Source organism: Danio aesculapii, chromosome 14, assembly GCF_903798145.1.
Source record: "Danio aesculapii chromosome 14, fDanAes4.1, whole genome shotgun sequence".
NCBI classification, from domain to species: domain Eukaryota; kingdom Metazoa; phylum Chordata; class Actinopteri; order Cypriniformes; family Danionidae; genus Danio; species Danio aesculapii.
Genome location: NC_079448.1, coordinates 12,916,422 through 12,937,589, shown reverse-complemented (window position 1 = coordinate 12,937,589; position 21,168 = coordinate 12,916,422). Strand labels below are relative to the sequence as shown.

General features: G+C 36.6%; 1 protein-coding gene across 1 annotated transcript in view; it reads left to right on the top strand.

The window, feature by feature from the left end:
- The window catches only part of limch1b (LIM and calponin homology domains 1b), a 222,106-nt gene that overhangs the window by 176,863 nt on the left and 24,075 nt on the right, over nucleotides 1-21,168 (top strand). The window contains exons 13-15 of the mRNA XM_056472848.1: nucleotides 20,570-20,809; nucleotides 20,908-20,992; nucleotides 21,082-21,158. Coding sequence (XP_056328823.1) covers nucleotides 20,570-20,809; nucleotides 20,908-20,992; nucleotides 21,082-21,158 — 402 coding nt within the window. The remainder of the gene's footprint in view (nucleotides 1-20,569; nucleotides 20,810-20,907; nucleotides 20,993-21,081; nucleotides 21,159-21,168) is intronic.

Genomic DNA, 21,168 nt, shown 5'->3' with positions numbered 1-21,168 from the left:
AGCAATTTACATATGTCTGTTGCCTCATTACAAACACACATGACAAATTTCACAACATACATGGTTCAGTTTTTCCACTTACAAAGTCTTGCCATGTAAATAGCAAATGTGCCATGGTGCGATTCAAACTGACTCTTAAAGGGAATAGGACATGAGAGTCTGATTGGTTCAATGCACGTTATGCTCAAAGCACACCCATAACTCAGTAAGATAATAAGCACAACTCTGTTAGACCAGTGCTAGGGCGCAGAGCGTATTTTTTCTTCCTTAAAATGTAAAACTGGATTCGAACATGCCCTTAATGCTTTTGCACCATGCTCTTTTGACTTTGCACCTAGATCATTCAAATAGAGCCCATTAACTGTAAGTCAACATTAATGGTTTTGAAAGACATATTACACTCATAAAGGCTGTATTTTTTTATTGTCAAAATTATAAATAGCTAATTAAAATGTGGTTTTGTGTGTTTTGAAGAAATCATTTAATATGCTAATGTACTGAAAAAGAAGCATTTTTTTAAATTATTATCTGTGTTTAAAACTCTTTAAAATTTTTGAAAACTGTGCTGACTGTGATTATATACCATGATTCATTGAGAAACAGCATTTAATTAAAGAAAATAAAATGAAAAGAAAAATAAAAAAGGATACTGAGCCCAGATATTATTGCACCCTGTATGCTAAAAGCAAGAATTTGATCATTTTTCTTTGGAGTTTCTTTTGAAGTGGAGTTCTTGCTGGTTAAAAAACGCTCCAGGATAGCTTAAAGAAGAACGTGTCTTTTATCACTTGCAACCTAATCTTATGGCATCTTGTAAACAAATCGTGTTATGACATCCAAGCTGTCTCAAAAGATGACCTTCTTTCTCCTTGAAACTGAAAAACACAGTGTTAAGAGCGAACAGACAGGAAATTCACTGATTTGTGTTGTACGTTCTTATGAGAATTACAGCTTTCTCCCTTTTTTTTTTTTTTTTTTACTTGAATGTGGCAAAAAAAAGTAAACATAACAAATAAATGCCCCTGTTAAATGATATATTTTGGCCTAAGGGAGATTTTAGTTAACAGACAGGCCAAACATGCAAAGCAGTGACTTGTTTTAACATTTCTCTCATGATTTGTTTTTTGACTCTTTAAACTCATGAAGTTATTGTGTGTCTAGTCTCGCATAGCCGACCTCATACTGACGGCTAAAGGTCTGGGAACTTTGGCCGCTTTGAATTAGGGCTGGGCCCATAACAAATATTATATCAAATCGCAGTTAAATTTCTGTCCAATAACAATGATAAGCTCTGGTCTTTTATACTGCATATTTATCTAAGAGCCAATCACACAGCAGAAATGTGCAACAATGGCAATCTAAAAGTGTTGATATTAGAGATGCACCGAATTTTTGGGCAATCAAAAATGATCGGGCCACTGAAAATAGGTTAGGTTACCCTCTAATTTTTGTGTCTGCAGTCATTGTTGGGATACTCTTTTAAATCTGGAAGCATTAACAACTGATATTGAAATTTAGATATTGTTATTGATCAATATGGAAAAGAATTAATCGAGATTGTATTTTGCCATATCGCCCAGCCCTACTTTGAATGGTCAAGGAGCCAATGATGCTATTGACTGAGAGGATAACCAATCAACCACATTTCGTTTTGTGCCGCATCTTGTTTGGGGTGTGGAAATGGCAAAAGTGCGTCATTCATTAATGAACATCTTAAAATGTTTACAACAAGTATGCATCAATATAGTAAAAGATCTGGCAGCAAAACATATAGGAAATCAGTAGCACATGTACATAATATATATGAAAGCATAAACACTTGTTTGAGGTCATAGAACATATTTTTACCTGCAGTTTTTCCCAATCTGTTTGTAAAAAAAAGAAAAAGCTCTGTTTGCGCGATTTTATTAATATCATCGTAGCCTAATACGTTATAATAATATTATAAAATAATAAAATTATAATGTACTCCTCCATTGTTTATTGTTTTTAAAAAATATCTAAAAAATTTTCTTTTTTTAAAGAATTTTAAGAATCCTGAATGTAATATAAGTCTATTAACAAGCACTTCATCAATGTCAACATCGCAGCTTTTTTTAATATGATTAGACTTCTTTCCATGGGGACTGGTGAGGATCGCTGCATGCTTGTTAAGCTTTAGATCCATAGACGTGGCTTGGCATGACTTATGAAGCTGAGGTTTTTGTGTCTGGAATACAGTAGAAACCTTCATATCGGTATCATATTTGCATATACTGTAAAAAATTATATGACAAAAGTTGTAAAACAATTGTTTTGTATGTTTCTGTAACTTATACAAAGTCCCTTTAAGGCAAGTCATTTCACTCGGCGGCCATCTTTGGAACGTCTCTCGGGCAGTATGCTCGGGCATTCTGTTGAATGGGGAAACATCAAATTCTTCAAATTGATTGCCAAGCTTCTGATTAAATTTCATATTAGAGAACAGCAATAAAATTAAACAACAACTGTATCTTTAGTTTCATTTTTAAATGTTTGATTCACTCAAAATCTGCAGAAATTCACATCTGGTCCCAGGCCCTCCCCCGAAGAATCATGCTAAATTGATCGTTACACTTTTCCCTATTCAAAACTATACGAGTGACGTGTCTTGTGTATTCTATAGACTTTGACTCATATCAGTAAGTAATTTTTTTTTTTTATGATTTACACACATTTTTTTGTCAGTTTGACTGACTTAAGTAGGCTACGATGATTAGAAAAGTTAACTTGATTCAGCTTAAAATATTAAGACAGCAAGAATTGTTAATTTACAGTTTTACTTTGCATTTTGAGAACCATTATTTATTATTCCATTATTTTGTAGACATTTCATTATATTCAGTAATTGTAATTGTTTTACATAAAAAATGAATCAAAGTATTGATAAACACTGTAATAAACACTGTAAAAAAGAAATTATTTACTTTACTTTAAAGAGCCCATATTATACATGAAATAGGGTCATATGTAGGTTGTAAGGGTCTCCAACAACAGTCTAATATGCATGCAAGGTCATAAAACACTTTTATGGTCTTATAACCTGCATTTATTTTTACCTAATTATCCCAACGACTCCCATATGAATCGTTCAGCGATTCATTTGTTCCCAACCCCCTCCTCAGCGCGAAGCTAATCTGCGCTGATTGGACCGATGACAGCCTGCTGCGATTGGTCGACAGTGACAGGCTTCTGCACGAGACAGAGTGAAATGCCCAGCTGGTAATCAACTATATAAAAGTAGTCACAGTGCACACGCGCTTCATAGTGTAAGGCTTTTTTCACACACACACACACACACACACAACCCTCCTCAGAAGAACTGGGGAGATCGACGCGAGTCGCCTAGCCTCTCCCTCTCCCTCTCCCTCTCTCTCTCTCTCTCTTTCTCACACACACAACGCTCCTCAAAAGAACTAGGGGAAAGCGACGCGAGTCTCTCTCTCTCTCTCTCTCTCTCTCTCTCTCACACACACACACACACACACACACACACACACACACAACGCTCCTCAGAAAAACTAGGGAAAGCGACGCGAGTCTCTCTCTCTCTCTCTCTCACCCACACACACACAACGCTCCTCAGAAGAACTAGGGAAAGCGACGCGAGTCTCCTGTCTCCTAGCCCCTAGGCGTCACAAACTCGACCTGTTCTTTCTCTCTCTCTCTCTCTCTCTCTCTCTCTCTCTCTCTCTCTCTCACACACACACACACAACACACACACACACACACACACACACACACACACACACACACACACACACATAAACACATCACGTTCCTCCTCAGAACTAGGGAGATCGACACCTCTCCTGTCTCCTAGCTTACGATCGCCATAGCAACGACAAACGGCAGTGGAATGCGAGCTCACAAAAGCCTTTAACGTTAAATCCGTAAACAAAGCGGCACGCGTCGCGTTTTTAACGTGGCTTACATGTGATAAGAGAATATAAAGAGTAACCGCGTGTACTGTACCAGGTTAACAAGTAACAAAACACAATAAATACATAATTTGCAAGTTAAACGAGGCAACAATTTTAATCGCACTTACTTACACTAGTGAATAAACCTCAACCACTGACTCTTCACAGTTCACAACTCATCTTTAGGTAGAGACTGTCAATATTATCCATCTGAGCACAGCGTGACTTCATTCGACTGGCAGCGTCTGTGTGTGTGTGTCTAGTGTTTTTTCTGTGTTAGTGGGCGGGGCCGCAGGTTTCAAATCTCCCTGGTTTGCGCGCGTAACTACTGGCGAGGCTTGTGTTTCGTGGCTGCGTCATCGCGAAACACCTAATGACTCGTTATCAAGACGACTCGTTTGAAGCACTATGAGTCGACTCTTTTATAGATGAATCAATAGTTTTAAACACTGTACACTTACAGATTTAAGCCTTAGCTGGATATTTCACTTCACTTAGAGCTGTGTTACACACTACATGGAAGGGCATTTTCAAAAACCCATAATATGGGCTCTTTAAAAAGTGTTTAAACTCATAGTAACTGTTTTGTTAACTCAACTTAATTTTCAATTTTGTCATTGGTATAGTTTCACCACTGTCACCACTCGCATGCTTGATTAGGGACTTGTGGAGTTGCACATCGATGAATTTGCTCTTCAGTGTTTGGACTTTCAGCAGTGAAAATTAAACCACACGGAACTGAACTAAACTGAACTTCAACTCTAAAAACTGAACTGACACATCCTTTCATCCTTATTTCAAAGCACTCACTGTATTAACTTTTACCTTTTTAAATATGACTTAATTTTCAGTTAAGATGAAAGAAATGCGTTCTTCCATCTTAAAAGGTGTACAGCTATCCAATAATAGCTTGACTGAGAGAAAGAGAGAGAGTGAGAGAGAGAGACAGAGAGTTCCAGTCAGTGAATACATGAGACTGAAAGTAAGATGTGACTGTAAGAAGAGATGGTGTTTGTTTGTTCTGTAATAGTGCTTTTTCATTGCTGAATTTTCTGAGGGTTGCATTGACATACAGATGAAGTCAAAATTATAACCCCCTTTTGAAATATTATTTTTTTTTAAATGTTTCCAAAATGAGGTTTAACAGAGCAAGGAAATTTTCACAGTAATATTTATTCTTCTGGAGAAAGTGTTATTTGTTTTATTTGGGCTAGAATGAAAGCAGTTTTTAATTTTTTTAAACTATTTTAAGGTCAATATTATAAGCTTTAAGCTATATATTATATTATAATATATAACCTGCCTAGTTAACCTAGTTAACCTAGTTAAACCTTTAAATGTCTCTTAAGATGTATAGAAGTGTCCTGAAAAGTATCTAGTAAAATATCATGTACTGTCATCATAGCAAAGATAAAATAAATCAGTCATTAGAGATGAGTTATTAAAACTATTATGTTTTGAAAAGTGTTGAAAAAATCTTCTCTCTGTTAAACAGAAATTGGGGAAAAAATAAACAGGGGGCTAATAATTCTGACTTCAATTGTATGTGTTTGTATATTGAAACCCTGATGAAGGAAAGTTAATCGCAATGCATTAATGCACATGTATTTTGTTTTTAATGTTAAAACCATGTGAATCATTAATTTTAACAATATTTTTCAGTGTCTTAGGTTGACAGATTTTACAGATTTTTGTGTTTGTAGATATCTGGCTTTATAGAGAGTCTAGAAAGAATACGCTGCAGCAGTTTTACTTCAAAGATATACAATAATACAATAAAGACTCGAGGCTTATCTCCAACATGATCCCTCGATAAACAGAGTTGCATCCAACTCAAGATCTTGTTTTGTTTTCAGTGGAGTCTCTCAGATCTAGTTATGTTTCCTTTGGTCTTCTCTGCTGGAAGGATTTGCAGCAAACCCGACTCATATTTACATTTATACGGAATACTTTGGGCTTTATAATTGGCGTGTTGTTTGGGTGGCCTGTATTTTTGGTGTCTGTGTGTTTCTTGTGGCGAGACCGCAGGCCACACTTTCGCTGACACACAGCTCAGTGCTTTAAAAGCTGAGCCCATCAGTCCTGATGAGGTTTGAGAGCGTTGGCTGGCTTTCTCTTTGATGATTCACCGTCTTGTTGTTCTTTCTCATCATCTTTTAGACTCTTTGACTTTATGATAAGTGGTGGATTCAACACTGGTATATTGGAAATATGCCAGCCTACATTTTTATGAACTGCCAAAACCTACTTTAACATACATTTGACTGCAGATTATACTAGTGCAGTATGATGCCAACAACTTTTGTTCATTTTCACACTAATGGTGATATATATTATTGATGATTAAAGGATTATTTTCATGCAGTTTTTTGCACATCACCAAATAAATACCACAAAACAACTTTACGGTAATTGGGGATTTGTAACTGAATATGTTTGCCTTGCCTATCTATCTCTATACCAACAGCTTTTCTGGTAGGATCAGTTTGCTCGGATGCTGACTTTGTACGTGGTTGTACTTGTAATGCAGGGCACCCAGGTTTGAGTCTGGTGAAGTATGGTTCCATAAAAAGGTTAAAACAATGTAAAATCAAGGTTTGCTTTTGAAACTCTATTGGTTGGGTTTAGGGAAGGGTTTAGGTTGGTGGTTTGCTAGTCTAGGTGATCATGTACAAGAAAAATGTGTATTTGAAACATGCAAAATGTACCCTAAGTCAGTAGTTCCCAAATTCGGGACTATTTGGGACTATCAGAACTACCATATTTTATCCATAATCACCAGAAAATAAAAATAGTATTTAATAGTTACATAAAAAACATGCGAATAAAAAGCCATTAGCCTTTCAATTCTTTTCCTACCGGATTGCGACCCATGGGGTTCTTACACTAGATTAATGACACAGCAATAGTGTTAGTTGTAGCAGATTTATTTAACGGCACAATGTTAAACTTTGAGGCGATGCGGTGGTGCAGTAGGTAGTGCTCTTGCCTCAAAACAAGAAGGTCGTTGGTTCGAGCCTCGGCTGGGTCTGTGTGGAGTTTGCATGTTCTCCCCATGTTCACGTGGGTTTCTTCCGGGTGCTCCAGTTTCCCCCACGGTCCAAAGACATGCGGTACAGGTGAATTGGCTGTAGTGTATGAGTGTGAATAAGTGTGTATAGATGTTTCCCAGAGATGGGATGCAGCTGGAAGGGCATCCGCTGCATAAAACATGTGCTGGATAAGTTGGCGGTTCATTCCGCTGTGGTGACCCCAGGTTAATAAAGGGACTAAGCCAAAAAGAAAGTGAATGATTGAATGTTAAACTTTGACACCTTTACAGCGCTCATGTACATTAAAAATAAAGGCCAAGACTAAACATAGAGGACGTCTCCAAGTGACGGCCTCCAAAATTAAACCAAGAATAGTCTTGTGCTGTAAAAATTGTGCCCCCCATTCTCGTTAAGTGAGGCTAATATTATTTATTCATTTTCTTTTCGGCTTAGTCCCTTTATTAATCTGGGGTCACCACAGCGGAATGAACCGCCAACTTATCCAGCACGTTTTTATGCAGCTGATGCCCTTTCAGCCGCGTCCCATCTCTGGGAAACATCCAAGCTTCCATCCAAACAATTCACCTGTACCGCATGTCTTTGGACTGTGGAGGAAACAGGAGCACCCTGAGGAGACCCACGCGAACGCAGGGAGAACATGCAAACTTCACACAGAAACGCCAACTGACCCAGCCGAGGCTCGACCCAGCGACCTTCTTGCTGTGAGGCGACAGCACTACCTACTGCGCCACTGCATCTCCCTTAGGTTAACATTAAATTAAGCAAATGAATAATGACTATAAAAAAACTAAATGGTTGTTAGACTGTTCAGACTGTTTAGCTCATTTATATAGTTCCTACTGGTGTGTGTGCACCGTTGTGTGCAATGTTTGTATGTTTATAACCACCTCCGAGGAAAATGCAGGGGTCACGGGTCAATGGAATTGTTATTTTGAGTGTCACAAGCTGAAAAGGTTGGGTAGCCCTGCCCTAAGTAGCGTATTTTAAATTAGCAAAAATGTAAACAGCGCCCTCTAGTGGATTTGTCATCTGTAATGAGCAACGAAACATACCTATAGCAACATATTTTACATTTCACCAAAGTCCAGGATGAAGTGCGTATTTGTTTAAATGGAGTTAGAGGAGCAATGAACTGTTAAGTAGTATTTGATGTCTTCTTCTGTCTGTGAATGTGAATTTTATATTTATGTAATTCTTAAACAGGGTACTGGCCGAGGTGTACATATAATGCCCACTGGACATATATGGAGCATTTTATAATAGCTGCTACAGACTAAAGTCTGTAGTAAGACTAGGCACCTTACAGTATATTCTCCCATAATCATAAACTGTAAGAATGTGTTATTGTTGTTGTTGTTGTTGTGGTTGTTGTTGTTGTTTTAAACCTCTGGCCTTCTACGGTTAAAAATGCCCTTAATAGGAAGGCAGTTGGTGTTAACTTTTTTGCATGCAAACACAAAAAATCATGGACAATATTAATAAATAAAATAAAAAGTTAAATCAAAGGACAAAATGAAAAATATATTTATAATATATTATAATTATAATATTATAATATAATAATTTAATAATCAATATTATAGTCGTAAGCATAACATTAAGGGTTAATTATTTGTCACCTTTAGTTTAAGTAACGATCCACACCATTTACTACTGGCTTATTACTTTCCTATATTAGTATGAAATTCTACATTCCTTATTATACCCAATATCTAAATCCAACTACTATACTGACTATTAATAAGCAGCTAATTAGTAGTTTATTGAGCTAAAAGTTAGTTAACTGTTTGTTAACAGCACAAATTGTACATTACAAAAGTGTGACCAAAATTTGTATTACATGCTTGTTAAAAACAAAGCATACTTTCGAAATAAAATGTACACCTTGTGTTTCAACAGCATGATCTTTATCATTTTTCCTTGGATCTTCTTATGAAGTAGAATCTCTAAAAAACAAGCCAAGATAACTTCAAGAAGAATATACCTGTAGAAAGAGAGCTTTTATCACTTACAGCTTTATCTTTCGGCATCTGTCAAACACATGGTGTTATGGGATCCAATAGCTGTCTTAAAAGATCACATCTTCCTTCTTCAACAGGATAACATGGTGGTAAGAGTGAGCAGACAGGAAGTTCCCTGATTATGTTGTGTCCTTCTGTTTTTGAAGAAAGCTTGTGGATGTGACATGAGAAATTCAAATGCAGAAGATAAAGAAAAGCCATTGTTAAGTGATTAAATCTTGTTAAATTGAAGTGTAAGGATAGTAATTTGCTGTTAATGTTCCCACCCTCTGGGTATCCATGATGTAGGTCACTTTTTTTTAAAGAATGAGTTTATTAAGATTAATGAAATGATCAGTCAGTGCAAGAAACTGAACATCCTTTAGATCAATATTACATTTAATTCACAGCCTTAGCAAACACTCCTGACACAGCAGTCTGAGTCTTAAGTACCCGGTCCCATAATGCCATACACGTGGGTGGGAATAAGTAAGCTGACATCATTTGTTTACAACAAAGAGAGAGGAATGTGTGTGTTGTTTTGTACATCAAATTAGCACCTACTTAAGTTTTCCTGGATGCTGCAGCCTACGTAAAAGTTGTAAATGATCAGCTTCTGTGTGAGTTTTAGCAAATTTATGCTTAATATGTAAACTTTTTGACTGAAAACTTGCACTCCAATGCTTAATCTTTGACATGCCTGTGGATTAAATTGTTTAATGTTGTCAATATTATTCCTTTTCTTACTCAGACATATTATTTGACTTCATAACTTCAATTTCAACCAATCACAAAGTGCTGTACTGTACTTAAAACACATGCAAAACATACAAGGAGCCAAAATACATAAACTCACAACACATGATTAAAAGCTTCCAGTGTATTTTCAGTGATCTCTGAAATGACTCCAAAGTAGGATCTGCCACTGTTGTTAAGGAGAGAGGAAGATCGTTAGAGCTGCTAGTGAAAAAGATCTACTGTATCACCTCGACATTTCAAGCATGATCGCAGAACTGTCAAATAGAGTCAATCCTTAGAGCGAAGAGATCTCACAGGTTGATGTATATTAATTGGCTCAGAAATATACTCAGGGCCCAGGCCATGGAGGGATGTAAAAACATACAGCAGTACTTTGTACTGAATTCGAAACTGGATCTTTTTTGTGCCAGTTAAAAGCCTGGCAGATGAGTTCTGGACCAGCTGCAGGAAAAGAGAGGCCTGACTCTCACCCAGATACAATGCGTTGCAATAATCCAGACGAGAAGAGATGAAGGCATGAACAACCTTCTCCAAGTCACTGACAGAGAGGACAGACTTCAACTTGACAATAGATCTAAGATAGAGAATACTATCCTAAGACCTCATAAGACCTCAATGTATTGCCAGGAGCCATGGTATTAATTTGTTTTTCCTGTGTGTGTGTTTTTTTACCTTTAAAGTACTGGTACCTGCATTTTATATAGAGTCAATTCTGAGTTCTCACTGTTTATTTTCTCATAACTGAGTTTTTTTGTTTGTTTTTTTTGTTATAAACTTTAGATTTGGAGTTAGGGCTGAAAGATATATCATTTAAGCATCGATATCGCAATGTTGGTATCCACAATACTCACATCGCAGGACTTGATTATTTAATAAAGAATAAAGGATGAAGATATTATTAAATATTATTGTATAAAATTATTTATACAATGATAACCGTGTTATTTTACGTTCCATTGTTCAATTTCTGTATTTAGACTCCCAAGAAAACCATGAAGCACTATTTGTTCAACTTTTATTTTTGTTCTAACTTTTTTTTTATGCTTGTAATTTATTATATTTAATGCAGATGCACCATGTAGAAAAACACTTCATCACCCCCATCGATCTAATAGGGTATATGCAAAGCTAGTGTTTCTTCCCATTCCAATGAACTTCCGGAGAACGGTTAATGTGACTTTTTTCAATTTTATACGGTTCCTTTTACGGCATCAATGTTGAAATGTAATCAAAATACAATCAGTTAAATAGACATCAGCATTTATTTAGTTGTTCAAGCATACACTGAGATGAAAAGCCAATGAGGAGCAGCAGGTGAGTGCAGAAACAGCATTAAAAATACTGGGATAATATAAATGTTCATATTTCCAAGGCATGGCACGGTAATTTAATGCAGTGCTTCTAGTACAATCTAAAACCCACTTTATATCGTATATCAATAAGGCAGTGGAGATCGTTTATTTTGAAAGAAAACCGTCCATAAACTTGTATCTGCATACTGTTTACTGGAAGAGCTTGAGCCAGGTCACTGAAAATTAACCCTATTAATAATTCTGCATATACCCTATTAATAATATCTTTCCAAATAGATCTATTCAAAGCATCTGATTAAATTATATTAAATAAAAAATATAATTATATTAAACAAAACAAAATATCGGATCAGATTTTTTTAGTATCGTGCAGCCCTATTTGGAGTCATTTGAAATCTCAGTTCTGAAAAGAAAAATTCGTTGAACTTACGAGGACCAATATAAAGCCATAACTACAATTGTAAACTCAAAATTCTGAGGGAAAAGTCATTTGCAGAAAATGCAGTTTTTTTCTTCACAATTTCTTCATCTAAGAATCATCTAAGCTTGAACAAATATGCCGATCATCAGTATCCTCATAAATCATTGTGTGTGTGCTCTTTTGTCTCGCCTGTTGTAGATTCAGCCGTTCATCTAGTGTGTTTGATGATCCAGAGTAAGTCCCTTTTGCTTTGTAATAAAACACTCTTATGGTTCGCCTTTTTTCCACACACAGCGTCTAATGTCTGCATGTGCATTCAGCACTTACAATATGGAGGAATTTCACTGGAATGTGGCTGTGTTGCTTACCGAATGGGATGCTAACAATGTAAACCCTTTACACCGCAAATTAAAGACACACTACGAAAACCTTTTTGTCCCTTTGTTGCTGATGTTTGCTGAAGTAATTGCACTCAATGTATCAAGTTGTACTGAAATATGCTACATTAATTAACACAATTAAAACCAAGCATGTTTCATATATAATCAAAATGATTTACCGTGTCTATAATAATATACATTTTCGGTGGTTGTTTCTAAATGTCTTTCTATATGTTCTCTGTTCTGGACTTCTGGATGCATGGCTTATGGGCAGCACATTCAACCTAATTACACTGTAAATGCTCATTGACTCACTGGCCGTGCTTGTCTTGCCCTTTAATTTGACTATTGTTACCTTGCCTAAGTTGTATACATGACCTTTAATTGAATGAGTTGAAATCTCTGTGTAACAGGAGTGTGAGCATGATTGACATGAGAAGTGAGGAAGACTTGTCGCCACATAGTCAAGTTCGACACGAGCTCATGCACAACCAGTACAACAAGCTGAAAGAGGAAGAAGACCACTGGCAGGATGTAAGTGGATTTCGCTATTTGTGTTGTTTCTCTGTGTTAACTTTGGTGTGTGGATTAAAGTATGTGTGTGTGTGCATTTGTTTGCCAGGATTTGGCCAAATGGAAGAGTCGCAGGAGGAGCGTGTCTCAAGACCTGATCAAAAAAGAAGAGGAGAGGAAGATGATGGAGAGACTGCTGAGTGGAGATGGAGGATCACAGAGAAGGAAAAGCATCAAGACGTACAGAGAAATAGTAGAGGAGAAGTATGTCTGTCATTTACACCCATGTCCTTATTCAATACATTAGATTAGATTAGATTTACGTCATTACGTCATTTAAAGGGATAGTTCACCCCAAAATGAAAATTGACTCTTTATTTACTCAACTCGAGTGGTTTCAAACCTTTATGAGTTTCTTTCTTCTGTTGAACACAAATGAAGATAGTTTGAAAAAAGTTCCATAGTTGTTTTTTTTCCTACTATGGAAGTCAATGGTTACAGATTTTCAGCTTACTTCAAAATATCTTCTCTTGTGCTCAACAGAATTAAGAAACTTGGTTTGGTCAATACAGAATGTTCATTTTTGGGTGAACTATCCCTTAAGTTAAATAAGTTCTTGTATCTATTCAATAGGTTCTGGCTTCTAATAAGTTCTAGTATCCAATGAATATGAGCTAATATATAATACATTCAATACATCTCAACAGTGCAGGTGACATTGGGTCATTTAAAGGGATAGTTCACCCAAAAATGAAAATTTGCTCATTATTTACTCAACCTTGAGTGATTTCAAACCTTTTGAGTTTCTTTCTTCTGTTGAACACAAATGAAGAAAGTTTGTAGAAAGTTCCATAGTTGTTGTTTATTCTACTATGGAAACTAAGAAACTTGATGTGAAACAAGCGAAAGGTGAATACAGAATGTTCACTTTTGCGTGAACTATCCCATAAGTTAAATGAGTTCTTGTATCTATTCAATAGGTACTGGCATCTAACTAATAAGTGGTAGTATCCAATGAATATGAGATAATGTATAATAAATAATTACTAGCAAATAATTACTAATCATACTAATAAAGTATAAAAAAAATAACAAGAATTCAGGAAATCTTCAGGTAATTCAAATAAACACGTTTTATGTTTATATAGTAAATAAAGAGTTAAATAAATAAAGAGATGCAAAAGCCTCTGAAGAAAAAATCTAGTTTTTATTCTAAAATGAGCACTTTTCTATTGTTTTCCTGTGTAGATTCAGATATTTCACTTTTATGGTGATGAATAGGTTATTTTCATTGCCTTTAAAGTCAAATAGCAGCATATAAACATAGGAAACTGGGAAAATGCTCATTTTAAAAGAACATTTCAGATGGCATTTAGAGGTTTTTTTGCATCTGAACTCTTCAAATATGTGTTTGCATATAATCTTGTGCTTGAGCAATATGTTTGTCTGTAAAAGTGCAATTTATAGACATTTCTCTAGACCAGGGGTTCTCAAATTTTCAGCCTGCAACCCCCAAAATAACGATACCAGTGACTTGCGACCCCCACATTCCTCGCAAGTGGTTATGAGTACACAAATGTTGCACACACAACAATAGGCCTATATAAACTGGAGCATATTGACAACACAATAAAGTGCAACAGTATAACAATCATATCGTTTTTATTGTCATTTATTAATTTGTTTATTTTAATATTAACCTCAGCTAATGAGACTGGTGGACACAATGTTCAGCACACGTCTATTCTTGGTTTAATTTTGGAAACCGGCACTCAGAGATCATCCTCAAAGTTCAGTTGTGGCCTATATTTATTTTTAATGTATTTGATTGCCTTAAAGGTGTCAGAAAGTTTAACCTGGTGATATAAAACCAATCTACTGAGGCTGACACTATTGCTGTGTTGTTAATCTAACGTAAACACACCAATCCTATGACAAAAAATTAAAAGGATGCTGGATTTTTATTTGCATGTTGTTGTTTTTTGATGTAACTATTAAATATTATTTTTATCTTCTGTTTGTTATGGATAAAATATGGTAATTCTAATAGTTTAATCAAATTTTGTTGACTTTTGGAAATCATCAAGTTTTTTTTAGTTTTCAGTTACTAAAATAATCTTGTTCTCCACAAGGGAGCGACGTGAACAGGAGCTGCATGATGCTTATCGAAAAGCTCGCACACCAGAGGAAGCAGCGGCTGTGCTGCATCGTTACGCCCAGCGTTTCACCATCAGTGAGGCTGTTCTGGAGCGCCTCAAACTGCCCAAGCTGCTGGAGAGAAGCGTGTCGGCTGACCCCACTCGTCACTCCTCTCTCCCTATCTCCCAGGACATCTCGTCCTCCTTTAGCGCTTCACCCAATGTGCTGCAGTACCTAAGGCAGCAGTCTCTCCCAGCAGCTAAGTTCACATCCACGGTCGAAGCAAGGGTGACGGGATACAGCACAGAACAGGGAATTGTGGCCGATGCAGAGTGTGTCTCAGATCCATCTCGCTTACATGGGCCATCACTGGGTCCAAAACCTTACAGACAGAGCAGAGCTGCTGGGACGAGAACAGTTAAGGTACAGACGATACACAACTCAACATTCTCCTTGTAAAATTATAACTGATATATTAATAGCAAGGGTTCTCACCTTGAGAACCACCTTCCTACAGAGTTAAGCGCTAATTGTATTTTTAGATGATGAAGCTAATCAAGGTATTTAGGCATTACTTGTGCTTTCAATTCTGTCACAGATGAGCTAAAAGTCTAAATGCTTTTATTTGGAAGTTTTGTCAGAAGTTAAAACTTTTATTTGGAAGTCAGCAGCTTTGTCAAAATGATCCATGTCCACACAGATTTGGAAAAAAAGGTAAAAAAAGGTATTATGTACATCAGGCCAGTAGTTCTTCCATACAAAGGAAAAGTGTAGTGACTACTTAAACACTGAAACCTTAAAAAAAATTGACAAAAAAATTGTGGTTTCATTTCTCTGTGACGGGACAAAGTAGAACTAGTATATTACATCACAAAACAGGGTAGCTGTCACAAAGTCCATTTTAGACCAATTTTGACCAAATCTGTAATTACTGTGCATGCATTTGCATGGCAGAGTCACCTCGTAAAGCTAAAATAATGGTTGGAACATTCTACTGTCTTGTGGAAAAGACAGACATGGCTAAAATTGTATTGTTTTAATAATTTGCACTCTGAAACTCATTTTCACGAGTTCTGTCTCTAAACAGATCTCTAATTGTGTAAATTAACTACCAAAATACATTTTTGACCTAAGTATTTAGCTTTTGGTATAATTTCACTAATTAGCATCGCAATAATTAAATAATCAATTAGTTATCATCAAATCTGTCTAAAAAGTTTAATTTTTAAAAATGTTGCTGTCAAAAGTCTGTCAGAAATCTGTTTTGTTAGAGACCTTGATGGGTTTCGCACCTGAGCAGTAATTTCATAGTTCCTAGAACTATTGGTAAAAGTATCATCTTTGTGGCGTGTCTGCACCGGAAGAACAGGGAAAGATTTTAATATTAGAAACAGCATTTGGAGGATGTAAGTTAGCTGGGGTCTAACCCAGCACAAAATGAACTACCAGGAAATACCAACACAATCTCACATCAATTTGTAACTTTTTGATTTAGAGGCTAATTTGTATTCATTCATACAGTTTAGTACGATTTGCTCATCCCCCAATGACAGTTGGGTTTAGTGGCGTGGTTCGGTGCCTCCTTTTTAAAATCATACACTTTCGTACGACTGAACTTATACAAATTCATACGAATTAGCCACCAAACTGACAAAACGTAATATAGTTATGTTTCAATGTGAGATCAGGCTGGGAAATACATACATGCCATATGAAACACTGACGACACTCTATTTCAAAGTTTTACAAGACATAAACATACTGAAAGCTAATATTAGCGGCAGTTACCTTTGGCACTGTTCTGTTCTCAGCCTTGATGATATATATCAAACAACTTAGCTGTCATACTATCAGTGATTTAGTTTTCCTTTTTACTCTTTTAGTCACATGACTTAACACTGTCTACATTGCTTCTCTGTTATTACATAACCCATGTCACACAACAAAAACATAGCTTTGATTATGGCATCGAGTTCTGCCCTTTATGTTTCTGTTGACTAGCATACATCACTTAAGAGTTCCTGCTGATTCAATTCAATTCAATTCACCTTTATTTGTATAGCGCTTATACAATGTAGATTGTGTCAAAGCAGCTTCACATAAAAGGTCACAGTAAATAGGAACAGTGTAGTTAAGTTTGTAGTGTTTAAGTTCAGTTCAGTTTAGCTCAGTTCAGTGTGGTTTAATAATCACTACTGAGAGTCCAAATATTGAAGAGCAAATCCAACGATGCGGAGCTCTACAGATCCTGAACCATGCAAGCCAGTGGCGACAGCGGAGAGGGAAAAAAAACTTCACTAAAGGCGGAAGTGAAGAAAAAAAAACCTTGAGAGAAACCAGGCTCAGTTGGGCACGACCATTTTAATTTCTCCGCTGGCCAAACGTCTTGTGCAGAGCTGCAGTCTCAGTGGCGGAGGCTGGAAACTGGCCTCAGCGAAGACTCGTCTGTCTCTGGAGCGTCATAGGAAACAGTCTCATGTTCTCCACTCTTCCATGACCATCGCAGTAGTTGTTCAGGATTCGGCCAGGTCCAGGATATGGAAACCTTGGGATCATCTCGTCGTTGGTCTTGGATCGAATCAGTGACTCTGCATAGTCTGAGGGCCTCGGGAAGAGTATCCCCAGGTGGAAATGGAGAATAAAGAAAATAATTAGCGTAGCTGATGTTCACAGTGTATATCAGCAAGATGCATAACCTGTGTGGAAGCCCCCTAAGTGGTGCACTAAGTGTATGCTTTACTGAACAGATAGGTCTTCAATCTAGTTTTGAATTGGGAGAGTGTGTCTGAGCCTCGGACGTTATCAGGAAGGCTATTCCAGAGTTTAGGAGCTATAAATGAGAAGGCTTGACCTCCTTTACTCGACTTTGCTATTCTAGGTACTACCAGAAGTCCTGAGTTTTGAGATCTTACAGAGCGAGTTGGATTGTAGCGAGACAGAAGATTGGTTAGATAAGCAGGAGCTAGATTATTTAGAGCTTTATATGTAAGAAGCAATATTTTAAATTCAATACGAAACTTAACAGGCAGCCAGTGTAAGGAGGATAAAATTGGGGTGATGTGATCAAATTTTCTAGACCTGGTAAGAACTCTGGCAGCTGCATTTTGTACTAATTGAAGTTTGTTAATAGAGGATGCTGGGCAGCCAGCAAACAGAGCATTACAGTAGTCCAGCCTAGAAGTCATAAAAGCATGGACTAGCTTTTCTGCATCTGAGATGGATAGCATACTTCGTAACTTAGCGATATTTCTCAGATGAAAGAAAGCAGTTTTTGTGACATGGGAAATATGATTTTTAAAAGTTAAATTGCTGTCTAATATGACACCCAGATCTTTTATAGTAGAACTAACGCTAACTTTGTATCCCTCTAATTGTAGATCGAGTTGTGAGAAAAAATCAATTTTGCAGTGTAAATCTCAAACTGCTCTGTCATATATTTGTTTCCTTTAAAGCAAACATCTAAGACGATATTGAAATCACATTAGTAAGATCTCCATTATGTCTTAAAGGGCAGACTCGGAGCAATATAACTACTTCAGCAACATGTACTCTGCCACACCACCCACACTGAGCTGCAATCTCCTGGATAATTATGCTGTATATTCTCCGTTAGCAAAGTGTTTCAGAACACGTCAACAATGGCAGATGTTGCCCTCTGCTGGCTGGAATGAGTGTTAACAGTTAAAGTGGGCATGTGTTGAATGGGTGCTAGTGTTCAGTAGGTATGAGTGTGTGTTTGTGAATGGGTCCTTTCTGTGTGAAGTGCTCCATACGAAGACAAAAACTCTCACACAGAGCCCATTTAAAATACACACACACACACACACACATGCAGAAACATACAAGTAGACATATACAAGAGTGAGTAAACCTGTTGTAACTTGGAACTATTAAGTTGATTTACCTTTATGCACATAATTTATTTACTTTACAATTTTAAGGCAACAGGTTTACTCGCTTTTTTAAAGTAAAGTCAACTAATTGCTTATTACAGTGTATGTTTATTTTTTGTTTTGTTTTTTTGTCATGGTAGAAACTTTTTTATGACTTATGCTCAAATGAAAATCTTCCCTGCTTCTGATATCCTCTGTAAAGTACCTGTATGTTGTTTTTGAGGGTTTTTATTATATATTAGTATCATGAAGTAGCTTTTTTAATAGTTAAAACTATTACTAAATAGTTTTAATAGTTTTTAATTATATTGGATTATTTTACTGTTTAACTTAGGTTGTAGTCCTTATTTAAATAAATTAAAATTAAAAAAGATTTCCTGGTCAGGTACCTGAAATATAAGAGAAATAATAATTCAAATAAACAAACTTTTTATTTTACTATTTCTTATTCCCTCTCGGTTTTAATGTGTACTTTTCTCAACAATGTATAGAAGTGTTTTAAAGCACCTGCTATATGGTAAAAAATGATAAATGTTAAATAAAATATTTAATTGAAGATGTGCTTAATTAAAATATGTGTGTATATATATATATATATATATATATATATATATATATATATATATATATATATATATATATATATATATATATATATATATATATATATATATATATATATATATATATACACTCACCGGCCACTTTATTAAGTACACCTTACTGGTACCGGGGTGGATCTCCTTTTACTTTCAGAACTGCCTTAATCCTTTGTAGCATAGAATCAACAAAGTACTGGATATATTCCTCAGAGATTTTGGTCCATATTGACATGATAGCATCACGCAGTTGCTGTAGATTTGGTAGCTGCACATCCATGATGCGAATCTCCAGTTCCACCACATCCCAAAGATGCTCTATTGTATTGACATATGGTGACTGTGGAGGCTATTGAGTACAGTGAACTCATTGTCATGTTCAAGAAACCAATCTGAGATGATTCACGCTTTATGACATGACGCATTAGCCTGCTGGAAGTAGCCCTCAGAAGATGGGTACTCTGTGGTCATAAAGGTATGGACATGGTCAGCAACAATACTCAGGTAGGCTGTGGCATTGACACAATGCTCAATTGGTACAAATATGCCCAAAGTGTGGCAAGAATATATCGCCCACACAATTACACCACCACTAGCAGCCTGAACTGTTGATACAAGGCAGGATGGATCCATGCTTTCATGTTGTTGAGGCCAAATTCAGACCCTCCCATCCAAATGTTGCAGCGGAAATCGAGACTCATCAGACCAGGCAATATTTTTCCAATCTTCTATTGTCCAATTCTGGTGAGCATGTGCGAACTGTAGCCTCAGTTTCCTGTTCTTAGCAGACAAGAGTGGCACCCGGTGTGGTCTTTTGCTGCGGTAGTCTATCAGCCCCATTCTCCTCTGACCTCTGGCATCAACGAGGCATTTGCGCTCACAGAACTGCTGCTCTTTGGATATTTTCTTTGTTTGGACCGTTCTCTGTAAACCCTAGACATAGTTGTGCGTGAAATTCCCAGTAGATTAGCAGTTTCCGAAATACTCAGACTGGCCCATCTGGCACCAACAACCATGCCACGTTCAAAGTCACTTAAATCATCTTTCTTCCCCATTCTGATGCTCGATTTGAACTGCAGCAGATTTACCATGTCTACATCCCTAAATGCATTGAGTTGCTTCCATGTGATTGGCTGATCAGAAATTTGCGTTAACAAGCAGTTGGACAGGTGTACCTAATAAAGTGACCGGTGAGTGTATATATAATTAGACCTCCATTACAGTGACACCTAGTGATGTGGATGCATCATCATCATTTTTATCCAAAATAATAGTTTACTTAAAAAAAGTGAGTAGTATTAGATGGCCACACACTCTTGTCAGGTCGTGTAAAGTAAAACAACTTTTATAATGTTATCACATCTTCATCTCGTATTGCTGATTAGGATTTTAAACGCTTTTAAACATTACACCATGTAACTAAAATGTGCTCCTTTGTAATTGCACACACTTTTGCTTCTCAACTAAATATATGTAAGTGTTTTTTAATATCAAACAAAGTATATTATTAAGAAAACAAGACAAATTAATGTAAGTACTGTATTTTTAATCTCTCAGGTGGATGAAAGAGTGCGAGTGAATGGAGAAAGGGAAGATGACAGCCTCAGTATTGAGAAGACAGGGCCTAACAAAGCAGAGGAAGAAGATTCTTCTCATCTACAGTTCTTCTCATCTTCCTACCAACACACAGACTCAGACATGACAGATAGTGAAGTGTCTGTAGTTCAGCCCACAGTCCACATGCTCTCATCCACACGCACAGCAGAGAGCCCAGAGAAACACAGAGATACCACAGAGGTCACTATGTGCTGTAACAAGCAATAATTTACATTCTATATAGTGTAGTAGCTGAGTAGAATTTTGAAACATTTATAACGTCTTTCTACATTGTTCAGATTGAAGGACGGACAGTCCCGCAGGTCGGAGATGTCCCAGAATCCCCAAAAGTGTTGGAGCTAAATCCAGATGAGACTGTTACAGGTAGGTCAGCTTTTATTTGATTATAGTATGAATTATTTGATTCCTTTTTTCTTTATATTCTTATGTAAATGTTCTTCTTTCGTGTGTAGATCGAGAGAAGACAGATGAGATGGGTATGAGTGAGACCAGTCTACAAGATGTGATTCAGATGGAGTTTTCTGCACAGGTTAGCTTAT